The sequence below is a fragment of the Pinus tabuliformis genome, chromosome 8 (assembly GCF_031772625.1).
Source record: "Pinus tabuliformis cultivar Carrire ecotype Pingquan chromosome 8, CPIR1, whole genome shotgun sequence".
NCBI classification, from domain to species: domain Eukaryota; kingdom Viridiplantae; phylum Streptophyta; class Pinopsida; order Pinales; family Pinaceae; genus Pinus; species Pinus tabuliformis.
Window position 1 is genome coordinate 738,361,318 of NC_142294.1, and position 17,063 is coordinate 738,378,380.

General features: G+C 38.8%; 1 protein-coding gene across 1 annotated transcript in view; it reads left to right on the forward strand.

Moving 5' to 3' along the window:
- The window catches only part of LOC149237691 (uncharacterized), a 340,935-nt gene that overhangs the window by 48,866 nt on the left and 275,006 nt on the right, over window positions 1–17,063 (forward strand). The window contains exons 3-5 of the mRNA XM_089366869.1: window positions 10,765–10,900; window positions 11,055–11,554; window positions 11,797–11,844. Of these exons, the coding sequence (XP_089222995.1) occupies window positions 10,765–10,900; window positions 11,055–11,554; window positions 11,797–11,844 (684 nt within the window). The remainder of the gene's footprint in view (window positions 1–10,764; window positions 10,901–11,054; window positions 11,555–11,796; window positions 11,845–17,063) is intronic.

The window sequence follows — 17,063 nt, forward strand, 5'->3', positions numbered from 1 at the left end:
ATCAACAAACAAAAGTTGTGGAGACTCTTGCAAAATGATTTCCATAGTTTTCTCAACCATGGAATCCATGCCATCATATACCTCTCCTAGGAAAGGTTGGTCAGTGTTAGCATTCCGAAGAAGCTCAAATGCAGGGGTTGTGAACTTTAGCAAGAAATCTATCTTGCTCCACCAATCCTCATCAAGGCACAATCTACGCACCATATATCCCCGCTCTGAATTTGCTTGTCTCCACTCAATCCAAAGTTGACTCACCACCATAGAAACTAATGCATGGTTAACCTCAACAAGGCGGCGCAACATCAGGAAGTTTGAGGCATATCTTGTCTTAGCAACTTTTAACAACTCTAATTTGAAGTACTCTTGAAATATTACTTGAGATTGATGGTGGTTGGTGATGAATTTGACAATCTCCCTTGCTTCCCCTGTGATTTCCTTTATCCATGAAACTTTGTTGTGGATCTCCTCTAAGATCAAATTCAGATTATGGACAATGCATGGTGTCCAAAAGATGTGGTCATACCTCCCCTCAATAATTAAACCTGCAGCTTTGCAAATTGGTGCATTATCCGTGATAACTTGCACCACCTTGTTAGGCCCTATTTGTTCAATAGCTTTTATAATAACATCAGCAATGAACTGTGTATCTTTTACCTCTCCTGGGCAGTCTTCCGCCTTGATAAACATTGCTCCTTTGGGGAAGTGGCAATGATATTTATCAATGGTTTGCGCCTTGTATCTGTCCATCCATCTGAGACTATGGTAACCCTAGAGATACTCCAGGAAGAACAAATTGGTAATAAAATATCCTCCACAAGCTCCTTCTCATTTTTGAGACGTTGAGTTCTGGCTTTCTCATAGTTGGGCCCCTTGTACCCTTGACGAGCTTTGTTAATTGCCCTTATCATATCTTGCCAGTAAGGAAAGCGAACAACATTGAATGGGATACCACATACATAAATGCACTTAGCCACTCTGGAATCAGTTTCTTCTCTCGCTTGCACATTCACCAATTTAGCAATTCTGCTATCTTGAACTGAAGGGGATGCCCCTCTGGTATTTTTGGGTGCTGGTTGTTCATGTTGTTGAGTGGCATCGACTCTCCTCTTTCTTGCTTCAACTACAATCCTTGGCTCAATGTTAGATGGAGCTTGAGGAGTAGCTTGACTAAGCTCATCATGCTTTCTCTTAATAACATCTGCCTCATCTTGCTCTCTTTGATATGCCCTCCTTGCCAATGGGTCTGCTGTTTTTGTGTAATCCACAACCATCCGTTCTCATCCATGCAAAAGATGTGCCTTCACTCTTGGGTAGGAGCCCTTGTATGAATTATTGCAAAGATTGCATCGCCATTCCCATGAGCCACCACCTCCACATTTTTGAAGCTTTTGAACATGCCTCCAAAGAGGATAATATTCAGCCCTTGGGTTGGCCCTGGGGCTTGAACTTGTAGTTGCACTTTGGTTGGAAGCCATTGCTGCAAAAATAAATAAAAAAAATAAATCTGTAAAGAAAAAACGTTTTTCATATTTTTGGCAGCATAAACCCTCGAAAAATTGAAGAAATAGTAGGAAAAAACTAAGAAAATGAATGTTGCTTACCCAAATAATTTTTTTGTAGCTAAAGCTACCCCAAAATGCCAGAAAAGACGAGAAATATGGCTGTAGCTGAGCCAAAAGCCAAGAATGCCGTAGCCGGAAACTCTGCACTCCAAATTTGTTGCTGAAATCTCTTTCTCTTGCTGTTGAAATCTCCTTTGTTCACTGTTGAAAACGCCCTAGCTGAAACCACTACTCTCTTCCTCTCTTCTCCTTTGCTAAAATCGCTAGTCTCCAAGAGAAATGACTTGCTCAATTGTGTGATGAGAGAATGAGGCGAGGGTCACTTTTATAACTTGAGAGAGGCATCTAGAAGCAACTAGAAGTCACTTTAGTCGCCCAATAAAAAATTAGAAGATAAAATAATAAAAAAAATACAAGAAAAAGTCAAGTTGCAAGAGGAAACTCTGCTGTAAGGCTCGAAAACTTGTTTTCGGCCGTACTGGCCACGTTTCATCCTTGAGAAACAGGCTAGTACGGCCAGAAACAAGTTTCCGGGCCGTACGGTACGAGTTTCCTCATTTTCGTTTCGTTTCCGGCCGAAAACGGACCCTTACCCAACGTTTCATGCAACTTAGGCTTGAACAGAGTTCCTTGGCATAGAATTGGCAAGTGGAACACCAAAGTTTGCTAGAGGCATTGGTTGGTATGATATGTATTGGGCAGCCTGGAATGTGGAGGTTCTTGGTGGTGATGTCATATACCTATTTGGATGACCACCACTGCAGATGTTATGGAGGCAGGAATGATGACCTGGAGTGGTTGAGTTGTGCATGAAGAGGAAGAGCTGTGGGTGATGGTGCGATGTCTACAGCCATTGGAAGAGAAGATTGCCATAGTGACAGACTTGGATGAGGGCACACCAAGGAGAAGAGTTCAACAATCTTTGAGGATGTCAGTAGTAGTAACAAGGTGCAAATAGTGAAAAGCCTTCATGGGTGAAGGATAAGAACTGTGTTTTCCACCACATTACTTTTTTAAGACATCCTGAAACTGATTGGTTGTGTGCCATAGAGAAGAGTGCATTTGCTGGAAGGTGGGGTTTGGATCCTTGGAGACATTGGCACATTTCCAAGATTGGGCATGATTGTTGAGCCCATGGAGGTATTTGCAATCATGTTGGGTGTTGTTATCAAAAAATCTAGCACTTAGTTCAAAGGATTCAAGGTGCTAAGCAGTGTTCCATAGGGACACGTCCCCCAAGGTAGGGTGCATGCACCCCACGCTTCCTATGCACCTGGGACAGGGGAACGCCTAGGGAAACTTATGAGTGGGGAAGCTTAATATTCAACCCTAGGAGAATGCCACTTTTACTTAAATTTTTAACATTACCATTAATTGATTCAGGATGTTTGAGAGTGGTTCTGACCTCATTGGATTTTATATGGAGAAAGTAGAATTTTAGATCCCACTCAAAATCCATCAGAATTAATAGTTTCCAGGATTTCAAGATTGGGGAGATTGCAATGCTTCCATTAGATTCTATCATGTATAAGGGTTTGGAACTAGCATTTAATTAAAGAGCACCAAGCCCAGAAGCACACCTTCGAGGGGGGATGTGTCCTGAAATTTAAAAATTAAAAAAAGAAAAAGAAATGATAAAAATAACAAAAAAAAAACTAAAAAGAAAAATACATAACAAATATCAAAACCTAAACTAATTTGCAATCCCTAACTCACTCATTCAACTTACCAAGCTTACCTCTACTCGGCTTACTGTGTGGCACTATCTGACTTACGGGTTAACTGTTGCCTCTCCTCCCCCGTGACACTCCTTTAATGCTCATTGTCCATTTTTAATTTTTAGTTTTAACTTTTAAGTCAATGTAATGAATGAAGTTAGTACTTCAAAATAATCTTTAGAACGCTTGGAACACGAAGACATCCATTGAGGATATAAATACATATATTGAATAGTGTATAAAAGAATTGATAGGAGATTGTTACAAATGAGGGCCTGGTTATATACTTAGGTAGGTGCCCCTTTATGAATGGTCATGTCCTTAGAGACACGCATCTTTAGTAACTAATTATTATTTAATTAACTATTATTGTGATTATTATTTAATTTATATTATTTTTATATATTTTATTCATAACATTGCCTTCCACTTCAAAAAGCTTTATCCTCAAAGCTTATTGCTAATAAGACTTGTTATCTATTTCTTGTCTTGTAATCTATTGCATTTTTTGAATTTCTTTGAGTTGTCATCTTTGACAATACAAGATGATAGGATCCTCTGAGTGATAAATAAAATTGTCGAATTGAAAAGGGATATGGCTGTCCTAAATCAATCTTCTGTGTATTCTTGTGGTTATTGGATACTTCAGATGAATTTTTATCGTAAAATTGAATTGAGTTGCCTTCAATAGTTTTTGATGTTGAGAATTCAAGGGAAACTAGATTAGGGTGCTTTCTCTTACTTTGATAACTGCTTGTGATGTTCTTTTACTTAACTTGATGGACTTGTAGTTAGCTTCTTTGATTAATTTATTATTGTGTTCTTTTCATCAAACAACTACCAAACAATGAAGATCAATGAGACAAGAGGACACAAAATGTAGGCTACTAGCCGGGGCCAAAACCTCTCCTTTTGAGAGGAAAACCCACAAGAATTCTTCTCTTCTTGTAGAATCTTCAAATGACGAATTCCAAGACCTAAGACCCTTGACAATGACCCCTCCAAGGCCAAGTGAGCTTCTCCTTTTTGATGAGCTTGTCCTCCACAAAGTCAACTCAAGTCAACCTGCTCCAAACTTCAGATTTCTGCTTCTTCTTCAAAATTTTGGCTTGCTGCTTCAGGACTGCAATTTTCGGTCTACTTGCAATTTCTGTAATTTGCAAGTGTGAATGGATTGGGGCAAAATTGTGATCCTTTTCTCCTTCGCTTGGTTAGATCCTCTTTCCTTGGAAACTCAATGTGCAAACTTTATCCTTTGAGTCCCAAACTTCAACTTTTGTGATGATTGTAGCTTTCGGTCTTGCTGCAGCAGAATGATGCCCTGAATATCTTTGCAGGTGTGGTAGGAGAAGCCCATAAACAGTCTTTACAAATTCGGTTTGTCTTCCTTCTTACTTTCCTCTTCTTCGTTGGTTATTCTTGTCCTTGTTATACTTCAACGAGCTTGAGTTAGTGAGCTACAAATGAGGTCGAGTATATTATATATATAGGCTTCGTGTGGAGGTCGAGTAGCTAATCATGAGGCCAACTTGTCACTTGTAGGCCGACTTCCCTTCTTGCGGGCCAACTTGGTCTTGGAGGAGAACATTTGACTCTTTTTGACTCATAAATTCTTTTTACATGATACAAAGTGCCTAATGGGGTCTTTCATATATGACAATGACTCAATTGATTTCTTGATTCTATGACATGTTGAAATATGTAACTAGGTTCGGTCTTCATGATGACATATGTAATCATGATTTTATGTATTTGATGTAAAGAAGAAAAATAAATTTATTATTGTCATTCTTGATGCATGGGTTTCATGCTCAAGGTTATTTTATTTAGGTCAAGCACCCATTGAGTGCTTCTAGGGCTTGTCATTAAGTAAACAAGTCAATTGAGTCATTGTCATGTATGGAAGACCCTTTTAGGCATTATTACTGCTCAAACTAGCAGGGGTCCTAGGAGAGGATCCTATTGATGAGGTGTCTAGGACTGTGTCCAAATTTTTAGGTGATGGAAACCTACAACAAATTAGGGAGGTGCCAGGAGATATATCCATTAGTGAGGTGCTAATGCGCACAGAGGTACCCAGAGCTGTGACAAAGTTCTCAGACGACAACTACCCACATGGAGAGTACCTTGAGGAGTGTGAGCTAGATGAGGATGTTATGCTCGATGAGCTACTTGTGGAGGGACAACTTGTAAGGTTCCCTAATTTACTCATACATGAATGTAAAGCTCTAATTTATTCAACAAGAATGTAAGGTTCTGATTTACTCATACATTTTTCTTTAACAAAATATGGAAACTATTTTATGAACTTAAACAGAATTCATAACATCAAAATTTCATTGATTCACTGTCGAGTACTTACCTAGTTTACTGTGGTTGAAGATGCCTCAGAATTTGCTCCTGTTCCCGTTCCAGCTCCCGTTACCAAAAGACCAAAACCACCCAGCCAAACTGGGTACAACCTAGGTACTCAGTCCCAAAGTGCGGCTCAATTGACGCAATCTGGTCCCCCGTGCCCAAAAACTTAAGAACAATTGAACTCTTCCTCTCAGTAAGTAAGATTCTCAGAAATCAGAAATTTCCCTTTCTCAGCGTCCCTCCTTCCTCAAGATTTTATTCTCCTTTTATTTCTCTGTCGACCACCTTCTTCCTAGCATCTCAACCCCTGCTATCAACATACCAAACACCTGCTGATGATGAGCTTGGCAAACATGCGAATTCTTCTTCCAATTTGGAAGATAATACATCTTGACTATTCATGTTGTTTCGTGCTATTCTCCTTCTGCTAACATTTTTCTGCCCCAGTAACTTCTGCAGAAAACTGCGTCCCACCTGAAGACTGCTCAGCACTGGATCTGTTGCTCCCTCTGCCACTTACAAATCACGAACGAGAAATCTTACCTTTTTATCAACTCACTCAAAGAGAGATTTTCCTTGAGAATCTTGCCCTCCTAGCTTGGACTGTGCAATCCCTTTGGGGATTCGATCTACTGCCTACATAACACTTTGATCTCGCTCCTTCTCTTCAACACTAGGCTCTCCCAGTATGCTCTCTTGCTTCACCTTCCCTCTGATACCATATGAAAATCTGGAAATTCCAAATCCTACTGCAGCAACTGATAATATTTCTTCTATTTGTTAATTTATTAAAACAAATTATTTGCTGTTGTCTATGGAAAATATCAAAATACATACAGTGCAGTCTTCACAAATTAATTACCGCGGAAAATAAATGTAAGGAAAATACTAGCATAATGTTGATTTGGGGTAGCATCGGATGTGCTCTAGCCACAAAATTTGGTGGAGAGGTTGGGGCACATGAGATCTCCAATACCCAAAAGGGTTTGGGCAGATTCTAAACAGTTTGGGAGATATTAAAATAATTAATATTTTTAATGGAGTCCATAAGTCTAAACTTAGGGAAATTAAAATATTAATGTGAATTAATATAAAACTGTGTTAAAATGGTCCAAAAGTCATGGATCAAGGCAGATCTAATCTTAGCGGTTGATTAGGGATTTAATTTCGGCCGTTGATATGTCAATGAGAAAAGTATAAGAGGGGGCATGAGGGTCACTTGGAGATTACACCAGATGATCAGTGATTCTATTCTCTAGAGCGGGGTTTGCTAAGAGAGATAGAATTAGTGATCGAAGTTGTAGCTGAGGGGCAGTGAGTACAGAGAGACAGAGAGGTAGAGATAGTGCCGGGAGATCAACGCAGGAGCCAGAGAGAGTGACGCAGAACCAGCCAGGGCTCACGTAGAGGCAGCTAGGAGCTGCGCAGTGCTTCAGAGAGGCCAGCAGGCTGACGCAGGGCTTCGTGAGGCTGACGCAGGCCCATTTAGGGTGACGCAGGGCTAATGTTGGGCAGAGAGAGGCTGACGCAGTCCAGAAAGGTAGACGTTGGGGTTTCTGGGGTAGATTGGAGCTGAGGAGTTGCCGGAGGGTTTATCCGGGGTTTCAGCCGGGACATTTGTCTCAGACTGAGAGGTACTACTGCCAAGGGCATTCTCTGTTGGGTAAGCCGGATTTGGCACCCAGATTGTACTCTGAAATTGCTTAATAAGAAAACCCTCAGATAACTGCACCGGTTTTCCCGCATTGGATTTTTCCAGGGACATTGGTAAAAAAATAACGGTGTCATTTTGTGTGCTTGTTTCTGTTTCCTTCAGTTGATGATCTGTAATATGTTGAGCATGCACTAGTGTTTATTTTCAGTATTTACATTGTAAATAACTTGTTAAGTAACGAAACAAGTAGGTAGGAATAATTCAGTAAAGTGCATGGAGGGTTTCTAACTGGTAGACTTAGAAACTTCAACACACAACAATAACACATTAACACAGTTGTTTTTGGACAATTGTCCTCGAAAAAACCCAATGTGGGAAAACCAATGCAACAGATGAGGGTTTTCTTTTATTATTCTTCAACAAAATCTCATGTACAATCTACGGATAGCAGAATAGAAGAAGAATCACTAAGAGAAATTTTACAAACAAATTTCTCCACTCCACAGTGAATTTCTAACACCTGAGAGGACCTGCTGCCCTCACGCTAGCCACACTGCGTCACCCTCTACGCAGTGACTGCGCTGTCCCTGCGTCACTGCCTTTGCGTGGGTGATCTGCGTCCCTCTTCTGTGTTGCCTCTTCTTGCCGTTTCCTGCACTCTCGACTATTGCTGATACCCTCTCCCTCTCACACTTGCGACTCACCCTTTGAGTTGATTTCCTCTTGCCGAACTTCAGTGAGTGAGAAAATCGATCTTCTTGGGCAACTAAGTATCTGCCTGGTGTATTTTCCAAATGCCCATCGAAGTCCTTATAATTTTTTCGTTGAATAATCAACGACCCAGATTAGATTCTAAACAATGGCTCATATCATTTTGACTTGATCCTTGTCTTCTTCTAGACGTTTCACACCTAGTTTATTTAATACACTTTAATTATTTTAATTTCCTAAGTTTAGACTTAGGCATTGATTAAAAATAATTAATTATTTTAATAAAACTGTCTTCGGGTGGAATTTTCCAAAACGATTTCTGGTTATTTTGGAATACATGTGTCCTAGCCTCCCTACAAATTTTGAGGCTAAGAGCACATACGATGCTGCTAGAAATCAACAATAGATGCATCATACTTAACATAGTTGATTCAGTATTTTGGATGCTTTTTAGTTGCAGATGTTGCAGTTGCAGCAACAACAGATGGGAGGGAGTTGCAGTGCAGATGCAGTGTTGACAGTGTCAGCAGTAACTTAGATGCAACATCAGAGTTGCGAAGTGGTTGGTGGGCAGCAACAACTAGACGTTAACAACGTGACAGGAGATGATGCAGAGGCAGAGTGTTGTGGCAGGGTGTGTAGCACTAGAACACATTCCTCGCTAAGGGGGAGTGTTAGTTTTTGTAGCATCGGATGTGTTCTAGCCACGAAATTTGGTGGAGGCTAGAATACATGAGATCTCCAAAACCCAGAAATCGTTTCTGGAAATTCTGCCTAGAAGTGTCTCGACTAGATTATTAATTGTTTCTTAAATATTTCCTAAGTCTAAACTCAGGGAATATGGTTAATTAATCAATATTAATTGAAATAAGGCGAGAATGATCTAGAAACTCACATAGATCGATCCAGAGATGATCCTAGTCATCGATTATGTTTTAATCTTGGCCATTGGTGTTCCAACAATGGATTATAAGAGGAGGTCGATGTGGTGATAGAGAAAACACTTGAGCAGTTCGATTTCTTGGTAGATCGATTTCCAGAGTAGCAACAGTCAGTTGTCGGAGAGAGCCAGAGATCGAAGTAGTGAGTGAGGGGCAGGGATAGTGATCCGGAGGAAGTTTTTCCAGATCCAGAGAGGCAACAATAAGAGGGCTTAGTTTTCCCAGTGAGGTAGCGCAAAGGACTACACAGTTTGATTTGTTGGAGAGAAAATTGTTCTCAGATCCAGAGGTCGGGCAGAGGTTCTAGAGGGCCGGAGAGATGAATTTCTTAGCAGCAGAAGGCAAAACGACTTCATTAGAGACTAGTCAGAGGCTAGACGTCATAGTGACTGCACAGTCCAGCGCAGAGGGTGACACAAAAGCTTCAGGAGGCCGAGTTTTCTGTAGGCAAGTTGTGCCGGGATTGCTTGTGGAGGAAGGGTAAATTCCCTTCAATAATTTTGCCCAGATTTTCTTGCTGTGGATTGCCAGTTTCAGGCATCCAGATTGTACTCAGATTTTCACTGCTGCATAATAATAAAAACCCTCACTGCTGCACCGGTTTTCCCAAGTTGGGTTTTTCCGGGACATTTGTCCAAAAATAATTGTCTTATATTTTATGTGTGTGTGCTAGCATTTCTTAGTTTCTAGTGCATTATTTTTTCACAATATTTTTATTTGTGAAGGTTGCAATGTGTTTATTTCGATATTTGCTGTAGCAGATAAATTGTTAAATTAATTAACAATTAGGAGAAATAATACCAGTTGCTGCAATAGGATTCCAGTTTAAAGAATTTTCACATAGATAGCTTCAATGATTATTCTTTCAGATTCAAGGTGATAGATTCATAAATGAATTCAAATGTTGTTTCTGAGATTTTGTTATTTTAAGCTGAAACTTTGTTTGACTGTTCCTGAAATTATTACATGCGTTTCAAATCTGAATGGATTGCACCTCGATAAGTACAACGTAACAAAGTCTCGGTTCTGTCACTGGTGTTTGCGACTAGTTTTCCTATGAGAAGTATTGTCAAACATATTAAGAGTTGAAGTAAGAAAATCACCTTGCACACCTCTTGTTAATCAATTTCCAGCAATTGGTAGAGTCAAGTGTTGCCTTTGTAATCAGTATAAAATACACACAGAAACTCTGCTTCCCTTTATGGTCATTCCCACTGAGCTATATTGCAAGAATGTGTACCAAGGAAGCTCACTAGTGGTGATTGGATTTACGCTAAAGGGCCGGAAGACAAACTGAGGTGAATGGTTTGTCTTCTGAAGTTGCAATTGGTTTGTCCCAGACACCCAAGTATCAACCTTGCCTATCTAAGCATGACAAACTAAGTGGTAACAAATCACATATGATGACTATCGGTGTTTTACTGACAAAAGAACAAGGGGAGTTCCAGCTGTATATATTTTTCCGCTTTTTAAATTAACATGGTTCCTATATATTGTATGTGTTATTTTTATTGATTGGTTTAATTGATTTTTATGTGTTAATTTGTTGAGGATTGGGAGAGAGGAATTGGATGAGTTTCGATTCTCTGGTTTGAAGTGACATAAGCATTGGTACCAATAGCAAGTAGTAATGCTCTGTGGTTTTGATGTTTTAGCTCTGTATTAGGCATGAGAATAGTGTTAAGTTTACATAGGATTTTAGCTTCTAGCATGGGAGGAACTTGTTTCTTTTCTTGGAAAAAATATTGTTTGTTGCAAAGTTATATTTGGAAATCTATATATCTGGAAGTGATAGTGATATATTTTTCGGTTCAGTGCAGGTGTTTCGTAAACTAGATGGTTTGTCTGAGGAGATTGAAGAACTTCAACCCCCTGTGGAACAGTGGAGAAGATTCATATATTGCTCTACGCTGTCTGGCCCCATTCTAGGGACCGTTGATCATATGCAACCTCATGGTATTCTTTTGTCTATGTTTGATTGGCTGCATAGAAATTCTCACAAATGTACTTTGGGTGGCTTGTAATTGCCAGGAATGCCACGTGTATGATGTATCACATTGTCTTCTTTATCCTTTTTACTGATCTACTTGCGGTGGCTTGACCTATCCAGACTTCAAACAAACGAGGAGCCCAACCTGTGTTGCCCATTTTTCACAGCACCGTCTTGTTCCTTTGCTACTAAAAAGGTTGGGAAGGCTAGGTTTTAATATTTGCACTGGGAACAATTTCTCAAATGATGGATTCCAAAGTTACAATTCATGGGTTGGAAAAATTAGATTGGGTCACGAATGTATTTCCATCAATCCTACATCAGATGGAATCAGGGCCGCAATTTGCTCTGTCAAGGATGAAACAAAGGTCAGAGTGAATCTTCAGTGTAATGTTTTAATTGGGGCTGATGGTGCAGGGAGTACTGTGAGAAAGTTGATGGGAATAAATATGAAAGGTGAACATGATATTCAGAAATTGATCAGTGTACATTTCATGAGCAAAGATCTTGGGAATTTCCTCTCTAAAAAGATGCCTGGAATGCTATATTTTGTTTTCAATCCCAAAATAATTGGTGTTGTTGTTGCTCATGACCTGTGCCAAGGGGAATTTGTACTGCAGGTCAGTAGATTAGAATTCACAACAGCATTATTTCACTGCATTTTTCCATAGTACACTGTTTTGTAGTGGGGTAGAGTCTAGATTGAAATGGTCGTCAGATGATGAAGCAGAGACCCTAGATGGATAACTATAATTGTATTGCATTAGGTGTATCCACTGTCCAGAACTGCTAAGAATTTATCTTCCTCACCCTCTGCCTTGTTTCTTATTTATTCCTGCTGGATGATGTCTTGTTGTTGCAGATCCCTTTCTATCCTCCTCAGCAGCATTTTGATGACTTCACTGCAGAGGTAATTTGAAGAATATTTTAATGCTTCTGTATGAGAATTTTATTAAATAGTCATTCAAATTTTGAAATTGTTTTATTTATTCAATGTTTTTATTTGACAATTCACTGAGAAGAGTCAGTCTAGTTTTCTAGCCAAGGTGAACAGCCTCCAAGAAAAGCATCCAGAATCTGTTATGACAATAATGCTTGTCCATTGTTTTTACCAGGCTTTTTCTTTTTGCTATTTATCAGAAAAAACATATTTTGTTCAATACCATGGTGGGAGACACAAACTGCTATTATGTCCTTATGTTTTGATGGCTTCCTACATTGCCACATCTATTTCTGTTACCATTTGTGTCATCTGCACATTATTTTATCGACGCTTTTCTTGATTCATTCTTTCTTTATGAAGTCCTAAATGGCCAATCTGGAAACATCTTGGGGTGCAAGTCCCCAGGTAGATGTGATGGCATTCTCTCTCTCTCTCCAGTACCAACATTGCTTAAAGGTGGTTGTGTACTTTGTGGGTTTCCTTATGATTTGTCATGTTCCTTCTCAAATGTATTAGTCACAGGCTAAGTCACCAGGTTCGAGTTCGAGTTCGAGTTCGAGGACCATGAAATTCGAATAAAGTTCGGCAACTCAAATTTTGTCGATAAAATTCGACATATAGAAATTCGAAAAAAAAAATGTATATTAAAGATAGATATATCATATGCATATGAGAAATGGTATGGCAACTTCAAATGCATTTAGTATAGCTGTTTCTGTTCTGTTTTAGAAGAAACTTATAGTATCAGTGATCATAGATGAACAATAATGACAAAAAGAGAACACAACTAGCCAGGGTTACCTTAGTGTTACCCTGATATATCAAAACAATAATCAAAACACTAACAGCAAAACAGTACAGCAGCCAGCTTGTAACAGCAAAACAGTAACAGCAATGTCAGCAAAAGAGAATTCCCTGATATTACAGTAACAGCAAAACAGTACATGTACAAAACTAGCCAGCTTGTGATATTTGTTGAAGTGTTGAATCACAATTAGAAAGTTTACAGTTTTGAAACGTAGGAATCCTCAAGGCATGAAAAACAAGCACAACAAATATATGCTAAGATATTTAATTAATGAACAGCAAATATATGCTAAGATATTTAATTAATATACAAAAAAAATATACAAAAACAGCAAATATATGCTAAGATATTTAATTAATGAACAGCAAATATATATTCTTTTGGCAGTTCAATGAAAAACTCTGCATTATAATTTATAAGATAAAAAGACAGTTTAAAGTTTAAACTTTAAATTAGCAGCTAGCTTGGCAGTTTTAGGCTTTAGCAAATTGTTCATGCAAAAACTAAACTAGAAATCTAAAACAGGAACACAAGTTTTATTCTTGACGTTCCTGTTGCCCACTTGTTATATCAAAAAGTTCTATGTCATCAAGAGCAGTATGAGATGTGAATCTGCTAGATGCTTCAGCACCAGATTCATCAGTGAATTCCCTGTCAGTGTTTATGTCACTATCAATGTACAAATCAGCATCATCCATTTTTTGCATTTGGAACAGGATCGATCCACGGAGTAGAAGAATTGGATGACTCTTTAGCCACATTCTTCAATGCCAACTGCAAATTACTACGAACATAAACAAGATCTTCTAATTTTTGAGATGACAGTCTATTTCTTTTTTTGGAATGAATGTGGTCAAAGGAACTCCAATTCCTTTCACATGCTGATGCACTTGTTCCTTGGCTTAAGATACGAATTGCAAAATTTTGCAATTCTGGTGCCCCTGAACCATAAAATTCCCACCATAGTGCTGGATCACTTCTGCTCCTATCATACTTTGCTGATACTGTTCCAAATAATCCTTCTTCTAACTTGTATGCTCTCAACTGACTTCTGATCAAACCTGCAATCTCTGCATCTGGATTTAGCTTCTCAATAGATTGGATAAGTCCATTCATGATTTCTTCGTCCCTATGTCTTGGTAACCCAAACAATCTAGGGTCCAAATAGCATGCTGCTGCGTGTAATGGACTATGCATCATCTTCCATCTATGATCAATTAAATCCCATATCTCCTTGTAATCAGCTTCCACATTATCAAAAGCAGTTGCAATGGCCTCTTTGCAACGATCAAGGCTTTCATAAACAAAACCCATACAAGGTTTGTCACCATCAACCATGCGGAGCACATTAACAATTGGGCCACAAATTTTTAAAACCTTGTTTAAATTTTCCCAAAAGCCATTATTGAGCACTATTTGTTCAACATTTTTCCCCTTAGTTTCTTTTGAGAGAGTAGATCTCTCCCACTCAATGCTGCAAAAAACAGCTCTTAGGCTCGCTTTTTCCTCAACAACTCTTTTCAGAGTAATATAAAAAGTGGCAAACCTTGTATCACAAGGCCTCAACAACTCTTTTGATGCATTCTTCATGTATATGCTCAAAGTGAGACGATGGTTGATGATGAAGTTTGAAATTGATTTGGCTCTTCGGATTGTTTCATTGACCCAAGGAAATTTGGCTAAGTCATGCAACATTAAATCCAAGCAATGAGCTGCACAAGGGGTGAATAAATCTGCCCATATTTTTCCATAATCAGCTTCCCTGCACCAACACAATTTGATGCATTATCTGTAACAACATGGACAACATTTTCCACGCCAACTTCTTGAATCGCTTCATCCAAAATTCCAAAAATGAATTCTGATGTCTTCACTTGATCCATTGCATTCACTGCCTTCAAGAAAACTTACCCCTTGAGGACAATAAACAAGCACATTGATCAATGGGCGATGACACAAATCTGACCAACCATCACTCAAAATTGTGCATCCTGTAAGCTTCCAGGACTCTTTAATATAAGCCAACTTTCCTGTCACTCTGTTTTTCGCTCTCTTTAGCAAAGTTGTCCTTAAAGCTTCAGATATAGGAGGAACATAGCCTTTCCCAAAATCAATGGCCTTTTTAATTACATTTTTAAAATATGGACTCCTCGCCACATTAAAGGGAATTGCACATGCATAAAAATACTCAGCGACAGCGTCATCAACTTCCTGTTTCTCAACAGGTTTCCAGAATTGATTTAATGTTTTCGGCCCACCTGTTTTTGCTTGAGGAGCTGTAGAACTTGATCCACCAATGTTTGAAACTGAATTAATGGTGTTGGAGGAAGACATGGCAATCTCCCTCTCAATTCGCTGCCTCTTATTCACCCTTTTCTGCCTTTGCATCTGTGAACTGGAATGGTCTTTCTCCACTTTGGCTTTTTGTTCATCAGTGATCTTAGTGCAGGCTTCAACACCACCTCCACTTCCATTGCTAATACCGAGAAGGTGATCCACTGCTCTAGTCAAAGTGCCAGTGAAATTATGTCCACACAGCTGACATGAAAGATTAAAACCATCTTTTTGGATAAAATTCCAAGCTACAGCAGTTGATTTTGGGGGTGCCATTGGAATTTAGAAGTCTGAAATGTCTGACACTGCAATGTCTGAAATGCCTGCAATTTTTTTTGAAATTACATTTTCGTTAGTCATGTAAACTTGTAAAGCAAATGTTCATGATCATCCAACGAACAGTAGGCAAGCCAGAATTTATCAAAGAATAACAGTCTTCAAGAGCTGATAACAGTTTTCAAAGAATAACAGTCTTTATTATTTAAGGATTGCCTAACTTATTGACAACAAATTTGAGGGTAGTAAGGAGGTTTTGGGTAGTTCTGAATAAAGAAAATTGTCTCATAATCTCCTTGCAATAATAACTTAATAAGGCATCAGTTAGACAGTCAAACCAAGCTTCAACACAGCGAGAAGTTAGAACATAATTAGAATTTAGAGCCTAGAGGCTAGAGGTAAGGGAACCATGATCATATTTTTTAACAAAACTATAATTGAGAGTCTGAGACTGAACTGTGACAACATCAATTATATGAAGTCCAAGGTCAATTTAGATCAAACATATAGAGAATATAACGTGTCATTTGATTTTCTCTTATTATTTTTAAAGTTGTGTACAGTAAGTTTTATACAGATATTACTCAGGCTTCAGCAATATGACTGGATGTTTTGAATTTGTTTCTGAGATCTCAGATGGGCTAGCAATTTTCTTTTGGCATCAAATAATATATCCACATACTTTTGGTATCAAATTTTTAAGAAAAACAGTGTTTCTTATGATCTTATGTGGGAGGAATTTCATTTCTTGCATGGTTCAACAGGATGATGCATTTTTTATGATAGAAAATCTTAGTTTTTGTCAGCAATAGCCACAATTCTCTGAGCTGTGGTCTTAGTCATCATTATAGAGAACTTAGAACAGACAGTATCATGATGGTTATGAGGTGTAGGCTGTAGCAAGTGTGAAGACCAATTAAACGTTCAACCCAGTTTTACAAGAACAGTGGGCCGACACATTAAGCCGTGGCTTAATTGACTTAAACATTACTGCAACTTTACAGTGGCAACATTAAAGTAGCTTGATGGCTTAATGGACTGGTACTCAATGTAAGGCATCCATACTGCGAATATGTTCCTCTGAAACATAGATAAGAAGTATGCCTTGAATCATAAATAGAGCAAAGGAAGGCAGCCAGTGTCACTACCAGAAATCTAGAATAAAATAATGCATATAAGGCAATTCTACAGGCGTAATTTCACATATAAATCTTTGGGAAATCTAGAATAAAATGAATATAAAGGAATTCTAATTATAAACAAATGCATGGTGAAAATTGTTGCACCAACGATGCTCCTGCATCGGGCTAAATAGGCTGGTTAGAAGCAAAGAAAATCGCAATACAGAAAAGAGCAACATCTAGAACTGCCATTATCATAATGTAAGCATGAAATTAATGTCAGTTGATAATTCGTTCTGTGGAGTGTGTAAAAGGAAGGGTTTACTGTTAAAATTTAAAACATGCCCGCCTCAAAATGATACTTGTCTATCAAGTCTGCAAGTCTGCACGTATGTAGAGAGGGCCAGAGGGGTACAGAGTCACAAGAAACAATCCGAAGAGCCATCGTTGGTTCATTCCATTACTATGACGGAAAGGAAAGAAGACGAGAAGAAAACTTATAGGATGCACACGCGGCAGTGGGCACGCCTGTGGTAAAACCGTAAATTTGCAGCTGTAGCCTGTAGACTCACGCGGCAGTGGGCAAGTGCAACCTGCAGTTTTCTGAGTTCTCGGCCTGGTAAACACTAAACAGTGAACACGTTACA